Source organism: Bactrocera tryoni, unplaced genomic scaffold, assembly GCF_016617805.1.
Source record: "Bactrocera tryoni isolate S06 unplaced genomic scaffold, CSIRO_BtryS06_freeze2 scaffold_25, whole genome shotgun sequence".
NCBI lineage: Eukaryota > Metazoa > Arthropoda > Insecta > Diptera > Tephritidae > Bactrocera > Bactrocera tryoni.
In genome coordinates, this window is record NW_024395977.1 from 1,478,842 (window position 1) to 1,496,129 (window position 17,288).

The 17,288-nt window shown below is 40.6% G+C and overlaps 1 protein-coding gene across 1 annotated transcript in view; it reads left to right on the forward strand.

The window, feature by feature from the left end:
- Positions 1-7,465: 7,465 nt before the first annotated feature.
- The window catches only part of LOC120780372 (ceramide glucosyltransferase-B-like), a 37,366-nt gene continuing 27,543 nt past the window's right edge, over positions 7,466-17,288 (forward strand). Inside the window, 1 exon segment of the mRNA XM_040112661.1 lies at positions 7,466-7,789. Within this exon segment, the coding sequence (XP_039968595.1) occupies positions 7,466-7,789 (324 nt within the window).

Genomic DNA, 17,288 nt, shown 5'->3' on the forward strand with positions numbered 1-17,288 from the left:
TAATTTTAACAATGCACTTTGTCACCTCACTTTGTTTAAGCTGTATACAGCACTGATTTGCACACGTAATGTGGTTAATTCTTTTTGGTCTTTTCTTTTTTCCCGTTGTGTGCACATGCATACATACATATGTAGATATGAAACCAATTTTTTTTTTTTTTTTGTATGTTGGCTTTTATTTAACCATGTCACCACCGCTATTTTCCGCACTTTTAACAAAATATTTTTTTTTTTTGTTTTTTTATGTATCCAACAAAGGTTATCCTAACTGTGTCACCTCACCACCGTTTTTTTTCACCTTTTTGTATGTACATACATATATGTATATCCACCAACGGTTTATTCCGTAACCGTTTTAAAAAAGTGTCACCTCACTACCGTTGTCTTTTCACAAATTGCTGACTGCACTCTTTTTTTTTCCTACTGGTTCTTCACTTTTTTGTTTAAACCGTTGTAAACTCCGGGATTTCTTATTTCTTTTTTGTTTCAACTCCGGGGTTTTTTTCACTTTATTGTTTCAGTTACCGCGTTACCGTGACCGTTTTTTGTTATATATATTTATTTTATTTTTTTTATTATTATTTTTGTTCTTGTTACCACAACTGCCGTCCGGTACGGCTTCGAAGGACCATAAATAAATAGAAGTCTTTTTTTTTATTAGAAAAACCTCGCGGCACTTACCCTTGGTGTTGGCAACTAATTTGCTGGCAAAACGAATCGAAAGCGGGATACTGGTCGGTTGGTACTCGTATGTACGTATAGGCGCACGGATCGAATAAGAAAGAGAGGCTGGCGCCGTCCGCCAGTCCCTTTTGTTGCTTGTGTTTGATGTCCTCGGGTGTGGTGTAGATAATGATGAGATGAGAGTGTGATGAAATGATGTGTGGATGATGTAGATGATGTAGTCGTGTTGAGTGTGGTGTGTATGAGTGGGGTGTAGTTTTATTATATTAAGAGGAGGGTCAGATGCTCATTTAGCCAGCCCGCAAAATACACATGAAACTCATTCTTCACTGTACACACCCTTTGAAAATTTTATAAGCTTTACCTCGATAATTAAAAAAAAATGTATTTGAGGTTTTGGCCAACTTTTCAGGAAAATCGGCCACAGTGCATAACTAATAATTAAAAATACAGTCTTTTTAAATACGCACATAATGCAGGGTAATAATTTATACATTCAAGTATATTATGGATTACTTCAAAAAATGTGATAAATGAAGAATGCATTTGTATATAGTTTCTCTCATTTGCACATTAACTACACAAAAGTTTTTAAAAGTTGCATATCTTAATTATAATGTTATCAATTTTGCATTCGTAAAATCCACTAAACGTATTTTGTTAACTTTTTACAATTCACACGCTGGTCCGCAATTGAACCTTCTGTATTATAAACGTTCTCTCTAACAACATAACAAATCGACATCTACATCATAAATTGTTAAGTTTATGATTCTATTTGAGACGATTGTTGTTTTCATGGGAGAATGTTTAAAGTTTTTTGGGTGACATATTTATATGCATACGCATATGTGTATGTAGGTTTGTGTACGCATTATTTTTTCGGCAATTCATACAAACATATGTATATTTATATGGGACAATGCACGCGCATTTTATTGCTAATAAATGATTATAACTTGATATCCCTTTGAATTGTACTTACGTATGTACAAAGTTCTCTGATCGCCATTCACTTGGGAGTGGCCAGAAACGATTCTTTTACACATGGCTCAAGCAGCTCACTACTCCCGGTCTTTGACCAAGTATCCTCTGGGTAGCCTAAGAACATCCGTTCGAAGGCGAGCTAATGTGAGAAGGCGAAACATTCTCTACATAGGGTTGTGCGCTGGGCTTGGGACCCGCCACGTAAAAAACAATACCAATGAAAAAGTTGAAACAGCCTCGGATGAGAGACCCCACTTTTGATGACGACCATGGCAAACGGAATAAGGACTACGATTTGAGGGCATGCACCTGGAATGTCCGGACCCTTCATTGGGAAGGTGCCGCTGCCCAGCTGGTTGATGTCCTCGCAAAAATAAAGGCTGACATCACCGCCGTCCAAGAAATGCGATGGACGGGACAAGGACAGAGACGAGTAGGTCCTTGTGACATTTACTACAGTGGCCATATAAAGGAGCGCAAGTTTGGTGTTGGATTCGTGGTGGGAGAGAGACTCCGTCGCCGAGTACTATCATTCACTCCGGTGAATGAACGTCTACAATCCGCATCAAAGCGAGGTTCTTCAACATATCGCTGAGTTGCGCCCACGCCCCGACGGAAGAGAAGGACGATGTGACCAAAGATGCCTTCTATGAGCGCTTGGAGCGCGCTTATGAGAGCTGCCCCCGCCACGATGTCAAAATCGTGCTTGACGACTTTAACGCCAGGGTGGGCAAAGAAGGTATATTTGGCACTACGGTCGGTAAATTCAGCCTCCACGACGAAACATCCCCAAATGGGTTGAGGCTGATTGACTCGCCGGGGCCCGAAATATGGTTATCTGTAGTACTAGATTCCAGCATAAGAAGATTCATCAAGCTACCTGGCTGTCTCCGGATCGAAAAACTACCAACCAGATCGATCATGTTGTGATAGATGGAAGACACGTCTCCAGTGTTTTAGATGTGCGTGCGCTCCGAGGTCCTAACATCGACTCGGACCACTATCTTGTTGCAGCTAAGACTCGCACTCGCCTCTGTGCAGCAAAAAACGCACGCCAACAAACACAAGGAAGGTTCGACGTCGAGAAGCTGCAATCACAACAGACAACCGAACCATTTTCTACTCAGCTTGCACTCCTGCTCTCTGAGAGCACTAGTCAACAACTCGGTATAAAGGAACTGTGGGACGGCATTTCAAATTCCTTACGTACAGCTGCAACCGAAACCATTGGTTTTCGGAAAGAGCAAAAGAACATATGGTACGACGAGGAGTGCCGTGTCGCAGCGGAGAGAAAACAGGCTGCCTACCTCGCAACGTTACGATCGACCACTACACGTGCGGGATGGGATAGATACCGAGAGTTGAAGAGGGAAGCGAGACGCATTTGCAGACAGAGGAAGAAAGAGGCCGAAATGCGTGAGTACGAAGAGCTTGATAAGCTGGCCGACAGGGGTAATGCTCGAAAATTCTACGAAAAAATGCGGCGGCTTACAGAAGGTTTCAAGACCGGAGCATAATCTTGTAGAACCCCCAAAGGTGATCTAGTGACTGATGCCCAGAGCATACTTAAATTATGGAGGGAACACTTCTCCAGCCTGCTGAATGGCAGTGAATGCACAACGCCAGGAGAAGGCGAACCCGATTCCCCAATCGATGACGATGGAGCAGACGTCCCATTGCCCGACCATGAAGAAGTTCGAATAGCAATTACCCGCCTGAAGAACAACAAAGCGGCGGGGGCCGATGGATTACCGGCCGAGCTATTCAAACACGGCGGCGAAGAACTGATAACGAGCATGCATCAGCTTCTTTGTAAAATATGGTCGGACGAAAACATGCCCAACGATTGGAATTTAAGTGTGCTATGCCCAATCCATAAAAAAGGAGACCCCACAATCTGCGCCAACTACCGTGGGATTAGCCTCCTCAACATCGCATATAAGGTTCTATCGAGCGTATTGAGTGAAAGATTAAAGCCCACCGTCAACAAACTGATTGGACCTTATCAGTGTGGCTTTAGACCTAGAAAATCAACAACCGACCAGATATTCACCATGCGCCAAATCTTGGAAAAGACCCGTGAAAGGAGAATCGACACACACCACCTCTTCGTCGATTTCAAAGCTGCTTTCGACAGCACGAAAAGGAGCTGCCTTTATGCCGCGATGTCTGAATTTGGTATCCCCGCAAAACTCATACGGCTGTGTAAACTGACGTTGAGCAACAGCAAAAGCTCCGTCAGAATCGGGAGGACCTCTCCGAGCCGTTCGATACCAAACGAGGTTTCAGACAAGGCGACTCCTTATCGTGCGACTTCTTCAACCTGCTCCTGGAGAAAATAGTTCGAGCTGCAGAACTAAACACAAAAGGTACCATCTTCTATAAGAGTGTACAGCTGCTGGCGTATGCCGACGATCTTGATATCATCGGCCTCAACATCCGCGCCGTTAGTTCTGCTTTCTCCAGGCTGGACAAGGAAGCACAGAAAATGGGTCTGGTAGTGAACGAGGGCAAAACGAAATATCTCCTGTCATCAAACAAACAGTCGTCGCACTCGCGACTTGGCTCTCACGTCACTGTTGACAGTCATACCTTTGAAGTTGTAGATAATTTCGTCTATTTAGGAACCAGCATTAACACCACTAATAATGTCAGCCTGGAAATCCAACGCAGGATTGCTCTTGCCAACAGGTGCTACTTCGGACTGAGTAGGCAATTGAAAAGTAAAGTCCTCTCTCGACGAACAAAAGCTAAACTCTATAAGTCGCTCATAATTCCCGTCCTGCTATATGGTGCAGAGGACGAGTTTTCGAGAGAAAAATTCTGCGAAAGATTTATGGTCCTTTGCGCATTGGCCACGGCGAATATCGCATCCGATGGAACGATGAGCTGTACGAGATATATGACGACATTGGCATAGTTCAGCGAATTAAAAGACAGCGGCTACGCTGGCTAGGTCATGTTGTCCGGATGGATGAAAACACTCCAGCTCTGAAAGTATTCGACACAGTACCCGCCGGGGGAGGCAGAGGAAGAGGAAGACGTCCACTCCGTTGGAAGGACCAAGTGGAGAAGGACCTGGCTTCGCTTGGAATATCCAATTGGCGCCACGCAGCGAAAAGAAGAAACGACTGGCGCGCTGTTGTTAACTAGGCTATAATCGCGTAAGCGGTGTCTACGCTAATTAAGAAGAAGAAGAAGATGTACATATACATATACAAGTATGTACATACATATGTGCACGATACGTACAGCTGATAGGTGCGCATGAAAGGTTTAAATGGTGAAAGGTGTGATTTCCATAAAATATATAATACTTGCAATATATAACATTTTTTAGGATATTATGATTGTATGTCGTATATATAGGCTGATCGACTTCGCCGGGGCCCAAAAAATTGTACTATTTTTCCAGCATAGAAAAATTCACCAATCTTCCTGGCTGTCTCCGGGTCGAAAACATGACGACATCGCATACCGCCAAGCCAACAAAAAGGAATTGGATAATCTCTTACGACACAATTCGTCACTACGCGGCGCCACAAATACTTCCTACGATCACTCACCCACCCACCTCTTTCCGTACACATGTACTCGTATTTCAAATGTATAATTATACTAGCTGACCCGGCAGCCGTTGTCCTGCCTGAAATTATGTGTTTTGAAATGAAAATAAAGTTGAATTTATGTTGTGTTGAAAATCATTTATTTTCGATTTTTCCAAATTTTTTCAATGTAACGAAGCTTGATAAACAATATTTTTTTGTTTCCGTTTCGGTGCGTAAATGTACAGAGAAGATGGTTTTCCAACTCGTGAGCACGCCACGTATGTCCGGCCTTGTGAAAAACATAGCATTTCCAAATTTTTGCCACACACTTCTATCGAATATCCTTGTGTCCTATTGATTCTCATCTCAAATGCAATTTTCACTGGAAATTGAATCAAGCATTCTGCCCCCTTGTATTTGATAGCACAGATTGCGGAACATAATAACGACAGATCCAACTTTGAGACGCAAATGATGTGGTGGCATACCAAGCCTCTCCAAAGAGTTTAGAAATTCCACTGGATAATTTACGGCGTCGTTTTCATTGTCAAGACGATCGATCGATTTGTATGAGCGCAAGTCTCCCGGAATTTGACTTTGAATTAAGTGAACAACATCGGTATTTTTGGCAGCTAACATTGCGCGTGCACTTAAGGAATCATAGTTACAATAATTTGGCCAATGTCCGAACATTCGTGATGAGTTCATCTTTCGTGAATTGATAAATCGAACCACCGGAATTGATGCATTTCCAATTTTTAGACGCGGATTTGAAGGCTGATTTGTCTAAATGTTTATAGCGAAAAGTGTGCGTACTTCATTTTCATTCCAGTGATTAACATGTTCCAGCAATTGTAATTGCTGGCTTACTTCTCCAAAATTTGCACACACCGTACCATTCACAGTACGCAATGACTCAAATAAAGTTGAACCGCGTACGTTAATCAATAGCAACCGAAGGTAGAAACAATCGTCGTTTTTCGGGTGGATTGTGTAAATTCGTCCTAATGCATTAGTTGATAACACACCTGGATGTCAATCTACTGGTTGACCTTGCTTTCTGCGCAACTATTTCTTTGACAATTCATTCCAGGTGTAATGTCAAGGTATTTCCGCACAGAGCAATTTTCTCGCAAACGGATCACTGACGAAAGTTGAGAAAAAACTCGTTAATGTTAATTTTGTTGCTGGCGATGTTTCCACTGGCTGTATTGTATTCTCTGGGTTGAAATACACTCTCCAAATTAACTGCGAGACGCACAACAGTCGGAAAACGTTCCTGAATTGCTAAAGTAAATATCCTACAAAGCGCTTTATTGCAGTTCACGTATCGACCGTATCGTTCAAGACCAATAACAGCCATGTTGCTTCCTTTGGTGACGTAATTACAAACGTATTTTATCGATTACACCAAACTGCAAGACTCAACATTGATATGAGTTTTGAATGTGAATTACGCAATAATGGCGAATATGATACGATCCATGTGTTGTCAACTTCAATATTCATTCTTCTAAATTGAATGCTGAATGTTCTGCCATTGTCGTCTGGTGAGCGACGCCTATACAGTGGATATCAATCATTTCAAGTTTGAGTTTCCGAAAGAAAAGCACTTGGATAGTGTTTCGTGCATTTATTGTCAGACATACAACCCGAAGTGGGATTGTGGTGTCCGTAAGGTCTATGAACCATATTGGTTTTCACCATTTGGTATAATACTGCATCTTTCTCTGCATCAGGAATTTCCGCAGAAATAAGTTCATCAGTTTGATCTGGTGTAACCACCATCCACCGTCCAAAGAAGAATGTGTGCGTACGGCTAACTTTTTTTGCTACTCAACAGAATACATCCAGCATCTAACAGCACCATATATATGTACCATATGTTGCTTCAAGATAAAGTCCATCAAACATCGCTGCTGTTGTTTGAAAAGTCGTGCTGTGACATCTTGACGATCGCTTGCTGATTGACCGCGTTCCATAATTCCACATGTATGTCATCGCATCCTGGGAGTAGTCGTTCATGTGTCTTGGGCTGCCATACGTTGATGACAAAAGGAACGCCGGAGAAATTTCAATTTGTAATTGATCACTTTATGTGAAACATAACGTTTTCACTGAATAATTTTCAATAATTTTTCTTTGAATAGCCGGTATTAGAAAATTCGGTACGCTTAATACTCACGTCTACCGACACTCACCTTTGTTGCGAATTTCTAGCGAACGTGAACCGATTATGGGACGTGATGCGTGATGCGGGTATGCGTGTATGCGCGCGGTTGTCACATGTGTATGTGACAGGCAATTCCGGCAGTGCCCGTGGGCCTGGGCAACTTGCTGCCGTTGCACGGGTCGCATACCCCGAAATATGCCACAGTGGTGCAGGCGATGTGGGCGCCGGCAGATGGGGCACCTTAGGGTCTCCAACGTCCGTGATGGGTGTGATGGTGGCCGAGTGCCACCGCGAGGTGCGGCTTGAAGGACCGCTGCAGGCGCGGTTACCGGTACAGGGGGCGGCGTGGTTGCCGGTGCAGTTGCCGACGTTGTTTCAACCACAGTTCGGGGCGCTGGTGAGGGCCCGGTACGTGGCGCATTGGTAGCCCGAGCGGTCGGCGTGGTTGTAACTGGCGTATCTACCTCCATAGTAATCTGTATAGAGAAGATTATTTGTTATAAATTTATCGTACAGTGAGATATGAGCCATCGTGCCACGATATGTGGCATGAATGGATCGTCGTATTGATCGACCATTTTTTGTTAGTTTTCTTTACGGTTTGTTATCTTTATTTACGGTTTGTTATTTTCGGACGGTTGTTATTTTTTAACGGGTTGTTAGTTGCATACTTTCTCGTGTTTTATTGGTTTCATTTGGTTCGTTTAGTGTGTAGCGATAATACCGGTTTATTTATGAGGTGTTCGGATTCGCGATCATCGGAAGTTGGCAGAAAGCATAGCTTCACGAGCGGTCGGGTTAGTGTTCCGTTTTGCGTACGGAGATCCATGACTCGTATGTGACCGTCGGAGCCATAATGTAGCTTTTCTATGCGGCCAAGCCGCCACTCGGTGGGGGGTAGACAATCATCTTGAATGAAGACACAGTCTCCAAGTTTAGGCGCTTGTTCAGGAGTCTTCCAGCGGTATCTTTTCTGGAGATCCTTTATGTACTCGTTCTTATATCGGCGACTGAAATCATGATGGAAAATCTTAATTCGTTCCCATCGATTTAATAGGGATAGCGACTCCACGCCTGGCTCAGGAATGGCCAGGATGGGTGCTCCTTTTAGAAAATGCCCTGGCGTTAAGGCGGTTAAATCTGAGGGGTCTTGCGATAGTACTGTGAGTGGCCGTGAATTGAGAACGGCTTCAATTCGATTTAATAACGTCGTGAACTCTTCGTAATTGAATTTATAATTTCCAGCTACCGCGTTTGAAATGGGATTTGAAACTTTACAGCTGATTCCCATAAACCGCCCATATGAGGAGCGCTTGGGGGTATAAATTGCCAATTGATACCTTGAGGGGCGTACTTTTGTACGATGTCGGATGACACTTGTTTTAAAAAATCCACAAATTGCTTTTCTGTGGCTCGTTGAGCTCCGATAAAGGTTTTGCCATTATCGCTCATGATTTTTGATGGGTAGCCACGTCGAGCGACGAAGCGAGCAAATGCCGCGAAGAAAAGCCTCCGTCGTCAGATTACTACACAGCTCAAGGTGTACTGCCTTTGTCGTGAAACATACAAAGACAGCCACATATCCTTTCATGAGAGTGGGAGACCTTAACATGGACGCCTTTACCTGGAAAGGCACAGCAAAATCAACACCTGTTGTGGTGAAAGGCAGAGCGAAATTGCAGCGTTCCGGTGGAAGTGCTGCCATAATCTGCGTTCGCATCTTCTGCTTGTGCATAGTGCAAATCTTGCACGTGAAGATGCACTTCTTGATTTTCGGCTTAAGACGGGGGATATAATACTCCTGGCGTACCATCTGTTGCATGAGACGATGTTCGGCGTGTAGCATTAAGATGTGGATGTAATGGAGGAATAATGTGGCAAATGGTGACCTCTCTGGAATTATTATGGGGTGGCGTTCATTGTATGTCAGGCTCGAATTAGCAAGCCGACCATTGGCACGAAGCAGACCTTTCGTGTCCAGAAATGGGTTGAGGACTAAGAGTGAGCTCTTTTTATCAATCGGCTTCGATTCTCTTAGTAGCGATATATCGCGGCTGAAATAGCGCGCTTGTGAATATGTTATTAGTGCGACCTTTGCCTTTTGTAACTCTAGGTGCGTCACTGTGTTGCATGGGAAATTATGTGATCCCTTAACTTTGCTTTTGAGTTGTTCTATAAATTTGAACATATAAGCAACTACTCTGAGACCTCTTGGAAACGATGAAAATCGTTCAAGGATGTCGGTATCATCCAATAATGTGTGAAAGGTGGCGATTTTTCGACCTTCTGGGGCGATAATGTTGCGCATGGGGGATTGTGGCCAAGAATCAGGAGATTCTATCAACCGTCGGGGGCCATTCCACCAGAGGGTGGTAGTGGCAAGGTGCAGTGGCTTGCACCCTCTTGTACCTAGATCGGCAGGATTGTCAGCACTGGCTACGTGACGCCAAGTGGCTGATCCCACTAGGTCAAGAATTTGAGACGTTCGGTTAGATATATACGTCTTCCATGCATGTGGTGGTTTTTCCAACCAGGCTAGTACAATTTCAGAATCGGACCACATATATAGTTTGCATTTCGTCATATTTAATTTAATAAGTGGCTTGTGGTCGTGGTGTCACTTTGCGTGCGCACATAGATAGTAGCGCAGTATGCCTTTTCTAAGGCGTCACAAAAGCCATGTAATTCGACTTTGTGTTCGGGGGAGTAGTTTACCCATCGTGGAATTTGTATCTGAGAAATATCATTCAGATTGTTTGCGAACTGGGACCTGTTTTTCTAAGCGAAGAGGTTTCACTTGTTCGTCCCAGTCAGTTTCCATCTAGCCATAGTTCCTGTATTAAGTTTTTAGCTTGGATCATAATTGGCGAAAGCCATCCTGCGAGGGTCGAAAAGTTTTGCCACCGAGGATAAAATCTGTCTTTTGTGGTGGCTGATAATGCGGATATGGACTCTCTGTCGTGTATGAGAACTGGTCCGATATCGCATTCCATTGGATGCCTAGTGTTTTTGTTGTACTTTCCTTTTCGAATATAAGGAAATTAGTGTCCAACAAATTTTCGTTTGGAATATTTTTGATTATATTTGGGTGATTTGCCGTAATCTGTTTTTAATGGAAACCCTGCGGAATTGAGGGCTTTTATTACACCTGTAATAAGGCCTCGTATGCTTGTGGAAGAGTGTGACTTCCAGACAGAATATCGTCTACATACGTTTGAGTTTTCAACACTTCAGTTGCCAGAGGAAATTCTGACTTTGTGTTGTCTGCCAATTCGTGGAGTGTTCGAATGGCTAGATATGGTGCGCAGTTAACGCCAAATGTAAATGTTTTTAGTTTGAAGTCGCGTAAAGGACTGGTGGGGGATCTTCGGAACATAATACGTTGAAAATCTTGGTCGTCTTTATGTACGACTATTTGCCGATACATTTTTTCAACGTCCCCATTGAATACGTATTTGAATATACGCCAGTTTAATGTCAGAAGCATTAAATCTGGTCGGAGTGTGGGTACCGTAAATAGGATATCATTTAGGGAATTCCCTGAACTAGTGGTTTTCGAGGCATTAAAAACAACTCTTACTTTTGTTGTTTTTTTGTCTGGCTTCACTACTGCGTGATGTGGCAGATAAAAGGAGTAGTATTTCCCGTAACGATTTTCTCTACTGGGGTTACTTCCTCCATGTGATCCAAATGGAGGTATTCTTCTAACAAACCATCATACTCTGATTTGAGTTCACCTTTTTTAAGTAAGTTTTTTTTTCCATACTTAGAAACTGCTGTATTGCAGAGGTGCGAGAGTGACCTAAGGCGAGTGTGTTAGGAAATTGTTGCTTAAGTGGTAGTCGTACGACGTACCGACCGTTTTCTGATCTATTAGTTGTGGCTTTGTAAAAATCCTCACAATACTGATCTTCAGGGGTTGTGACTGATATGGGGGGGAGTTCTTCTAATTCCCAAAATTTTCTCAATTTTGAATTGAGGTACTCATTTGAGACTTCCTCAACTTGAGTTGTCAATGTTGTGACTGGTTCCGCAACTAGTCACTTAGGACCCATCCGAAAATGGTATTTTGCGCCAGAAGTGTATTAGTAATTTTCTCAATACCTTCGAGTATTATCTGTGGTATGAGATCGCTGCCTAATAGAAGATCTATTTGAGCGGGTGTGTTGCAGTTTGGAGTCTCTGCTTTAGGTGTGAAACCTTTTGCCAATGCTTACTATTTATATGATAGCGTGGGAGCATGTTGGTTAATTGCGGTAGGACAATAGCTTCTGCTTGTATGCGCTTATCCGCTTTGCGGGAAAAGAGGGTAATGGGGCAAATTTTATTTGAGTTTTGAACAACTCTTCCGCCCATTCTCGTGATTTCAAAGTTGGCCAGTTTTGTTGGTAAACGCAGCCTGTTTTGTGCCTTAGACGCTATAAATGATCGTTGTGATCCTTGGTCTATTAAGGCTCTGAGTTTAAACAGTTCTCCTCGGTGTTCGATGGAGAAAACTGCTGTGGGTAATAGTACCCTATTGCGGTTTTCGCTATGTAGCGTTTGGGTTTTCAACGCCTTTGAGCAGCAGGGTGCTTCTTGGCAGTTTTCAGAATTTGTTTTTGCAACTAATCCTGTTGCTCTCTTTACGTTTGCGCTGTTTGGGGGTGAGCTGGAAAAATTTGTTATATGTAACATTGAATGATGTCTTTTATGGCAGTAAACGCAATTAAATTTGCTTTCGCAATTTTTAAGCGTATGCGCATGTGACAGACAGTTGGTACATAATTTTTTCGTTCTTACGAAATTGTTTCGATCGCTAACATTCATTTTTTTGAATTTTTCGCACCATTTTAAGTTTGTGACCTCCTCTGCACAGTTCGCATGACGTTTGTTTATATTGTTCGGAAGAGAACGATTAATTTTTTAAAAAAGTTTCTATTTGAAATTATTGTGGCTCACTTGCTTGGGGTCTATTGAAGCTTCTATTGAGGTCGTTTTGAACGTTTTCGTTCTGACTAGTTTTTATCTACCCTTTCTGCGATTTCATATTGGGTAGTAAGAAAGCTTTCATTTGCTGCCCGTTGGGCACTTTCTTCGCGATTGCTCCCACAAAAGTAACGGATTTTTCTGGTAATGCAGCTGTGCATATATTTACCAGAATGGGGTCCCAATTATCTGTGGGAATATTCTGTGTCGATAAAACCGACAAACAATTTGAAACAGTGGATTGAAGCTTTATGAATTCTTCACTGGTTTCTTTCTGAATTTTTAGTAAATTCATTAGTATCGTCACTTGCTTGTCGACCAATATTCTCTCGTTTTCGTAACGTGCTTTAAGAGCTTCCCAAGCAAAATTGAAATTTTCGTCATTGAGAACCCGAACTGTTTGACTATTACGCCTGCCTGACCTTTGGTTTTGTATCTGAGGTGATACAACTTCTGTGCTTGTGATAATTTAGGATGGTTTATGTACACAGCTGTAAATATGTCCCGGAAGGACGGCCACTGTTCATAACCACCATGAAATATATCTGTGTCGCATACTGGCACTTTAAGGTTAATGCCTGAACTTGCCTCTTGGGCTTGTCTTTGTGGCAGCTCTACTCTAGGTTGTGGAGTAGGTGCAATTTCTCTTCAAAGCTTCAGTTGATCAGAAATCATTGCCTTTGTGTCTTCGAACTGGTCTAGGCAGTGTTCATACTTGGTGTATGCCGAGGATTTAAAATTTTCCGGTAGATCTGAGTCGTCAGATTCTACGATTGCGTCATATGCCGCTTGGAGACGTGTCCAGAAATTGTCTAAATTATCTTTTTTGATTTCTAAGACCGATTCAGAACTGTCTTGAATCCGTGGAGATGAAAATCGAGTGTAGTATCATATCAAACTGTCACTCTCAGCAATGAATTTTGTATAAGAAATATCTTTACCCCTCTTTAGTTTTGTAGCACCTTGCTTTGAGTGTGTAGCTTCAGCCGGTGTACACGGACTTTTTTCGTCTGAAAACATCTTTGGAACTTTTAGCAACTGAGTTGTTTTAGATTCCTTTGAGTCTCAGCTCATTTAAAAGATGTATACAATAAATTAAAACGCCTTAGTGAAAACGAGACTTGTAGATGTTTTGAAAATATTTCGTAAATTAAATGCTGAATAGAAGACTCTTTTGTATGTAAGAATTTCAAAAAATCAATAAAAGCAATGGCTTTTTAATATGCCGTGATTTCAAAATACTTTCGTGTATACAGTATCTGTATGTATTTGTGTATATAATTAGACGAGAACTCTTTTAGGTAAATAAGAGCTTTGAACGAAATTGAATAAAGATAACGCTTTGCGTATTTCGGAGTAATAATATGCGCAATCGCGCACTCTTTTAAGTTAATAAGAGTTTTCAATGAAATAAATAATTCATCGATTAAATTTGATTTAATTATTTGTTAACGACCGGAAATATTTTATGTATTTTGATTTTCTATGTATATTTCTTTTATATATGCTTTATGTTCCAAAGTCCTATAGGGTATACCTATAGGTGGATATTTTATTTGTTATGTGCTAATGAGCGCTCGCTGTAGAGATCACTGCACTTTGTACATATGCATGTATGTACATATGTATTACGCTTTGGTTTTTTACACAATCCTGCTTGTTTTTGTTGCTCAAAAATCAAGGGGTATTGCGGGACATATGCCAATGTGGACTTCGAATATATTTTATACGCAATCCTGCTTGGTTTTGTTAGTCAAAATCCAAGGGGTATCGCGGAACATATGCCAATGTGGACTTTGAAGCAATAAGCGTATCTACATATGTGACAGTACACTTTTGTACAAATATTTAATTATGAAAAGTTGTTATAAAAACCTTTTGTTATATAATTTGTACCCAATGTCGATTGGGTATTTGTTCCTGTATAAGTATATTGACTATATTTATATGCGCTCGTATGTGCATATATATACGCGTGTATATATATACGTATATACATATGTTTGTACGAAAAACACCGAAAAGAGAATTAACCGACCGTAGGTAATTTCACTTGTTAGTGAGAATGTATATAATTTGTGTAACTGCGCCGCATGTACATAAGTATGTATGTAAATATGTACGCAGAGATAAGAAGCCGCGAAAAAAATTTAATAATCTTTTAAGATTAGATATGAATGTAGATATGTATACATATGTATATTTGAAATATGTTAATTTGAATATTGTTTAACTTAGCAAAAGAGCAAGTTATGCTCTTTGCATGTTATAGCGGTATATGCAACATATATGTATGTATGTATGATGTACAATTTTAATTGCGCGTATGCCTTTTGATTGATTTTTGCTTTTTTTTTTTCTTGTGACTGCCGTAGCTTATTTTTAAGCAATCCTGCTTATACTTGTTTAAGTATAAGGGGTATTGCTGGAAATTACTGTAAGTAAGTACTTGAAAGCTTTTTTTTTGTTTTTATTGGTATTGGGATGATTTTTGTGTTATAACACAACGGTAAGCATTTACCGGCAATCACTAATCCGCTGTATACAGTACCAAACTGCTTTGTTAGCGGTTTTTCGGTTTTTACCGTAAAATAAACCGAATACCGAAAACAGTTTGGAAACGGTTTTCAAATACTTTTCCGACCTGAATTTCGGTCAGACCGCAGATTTAAGTTTCTGGTAATAAATCATACATATATGTATACATATAATATAAAAATTCAAATGAAACGATACAACTCACTTTGCTTTCCGCCAGGGGCTTTTGGGGATAATGTGAGTTTACGTATGTATGTATCTGATGTGTGGGTGGTGTGCGTGCGCCTGTGGTTGTGCCTGCTGTGCTTCGCTTGCTTCTTCAGTTCTCCTGTCCGTTTGTTGCTGGTGTTGCGGCTTGTATTTTTGTATTCCTTTTTTCCTTTTGTTTGTATGTTTTATGTCACTCCACTATCACCGTTTATATATATATATGTATGTATGTATAGTAGGTGTCAATTTTTTTCGTTTACTTTGCTCTCTCTCATTTCACCGCACTTTTTAGTTATTATTACTTTTTCTTTTTCGCTTGTGGGCCGTTTCAACTCACTGTCACCTTACATATACTCGTATATGTATTGTATGTGTATGTATATTAATTTTAACAATGCACTTTGTCACCTCACTTTGTTTAAGCTTTATACAGCACTCATTTGCACACGTAATGTGGTTAATTCTTTTTGGTCTTTTCTTTTTTCCCGTTGTGTGCACATGCATACATACATATGTATGTACATATGTAGATATGAAACCATTTTTTTTTTTTGTTTGTATGTTGGCTTTTATTTAACCATGTCACCACCGCTATTTTCCGCACTTTTAACAAAATATTTGTTTTTGTTTTTTTTATGTATCCAACAAAGGTTATCCTAACTGTGTCACCTCACCACCGTTTTTTTTCACCTTTTTGTATGTACATACATATGTACATATATATCCACCAACGGTTTATTCCGTAACCGTTTTAAAAAAGTGTCACCTCACTACCGTTGTCTTTTCACAAATTGCTGACTGCACTCTTTTTCTTTTTTTCAACTGGTTCTTCACTTTTTTGTTTAAACCGTTGTAAACTCCGGGATTTTTTATTTCTGTTTTGTTTCCACTCCGGGTTTTTTTTTCACTTTATTGTTTCAGTTACCGCGTTACCGTGACCGTTTTTTGTTATATATATTAATTTTTTTTTTTTTTTTTTATTATTATTTTTGTTCTTGTTACCACAACTGCCGTCCGGTACGGCTTCGAAGGACCATAAATAAATAGAAGTCTTTTTTTTTTCGTTAGAAAAACCTCGCGGCACTTACCCTTGGTGTTGGCAACTAATTTTCTGGCAAAACGAATCGAAAGCGGGATACTGTTCGGTTGGTACTCGTATGTACGTAAAGGCACACGGATCGAATAAGAAAGAGATGCGGCGCCGTCCGCCAGTCCCTTTTGTTGCTTGTGTTTGGTGTCCTCAGGTGTGGTGTGAAAGGTGTGGTGTAGATAATGATTTTATTATATTAAGAGGGGGGTCAGGTGCTCATTTAGCCAGCCCGCAAAATACACATGAAACTCATTCTTCACTGTACACACCCTTTGCAATTTCTTATAAGCTTTAATTCTCGATAATTAAAAAAAAATGTATTTGAGGTTTTGGCCAACTTTTCAGGAAAATCGGCCACAGTGCATAACTAATAATTAAAAATACAGTCTTTTTAAATAGGCACATAATGCAGGGTAATAATTTATACATACAAGTATATTATGGATTACTTCAAAAAATGTGATAAATGAAGAATGCATTTGTATATAGTTTCTCTCATTTGCACATTAACTACACAAAAGTTTTTAAAAGTTGCATATCTTAATTATAATGTTATCAATTTTGCATTCGTAAAATCCACTAAACGTATTTTGTTAACTTTTTACAATTCACACGCTGGTCCGCAATTGAACCTTCTGTATTATAAACGTTCTCTCTAACAACATAACAAATCGACATCTACATCATAAATTGTTAAGTTTATGATTCTATTTGAGACGATTGTTGTTTTCATGGGAGAATGTTTAAAGTTTTTTGGGTGACATATTTATATGCATACGCATATGTGTATGTAGGTTTGTGTACGCATTATTTTTTCGGCAATTCATACAAACATATGTATATTTATATGGGACAATGCACGCGCATTTTATTGCTAATAAATGATTATAACTTGATATCCCTTTGAATTGTACTTACGTATGTACAAAGTTCTCTGATCGCCATTCACTTGGGAGTGGCCAGAAACGATTCTTTTACACATGGCTCAAGCAGCTCACTACTCCCGGTCTTTTGACCAAGTATCCTCTGGGTAGCCCACGAACATCCGTTCGAAGGCGAGGCTAATGTGAGAAGGCAGAAACATTCTCTA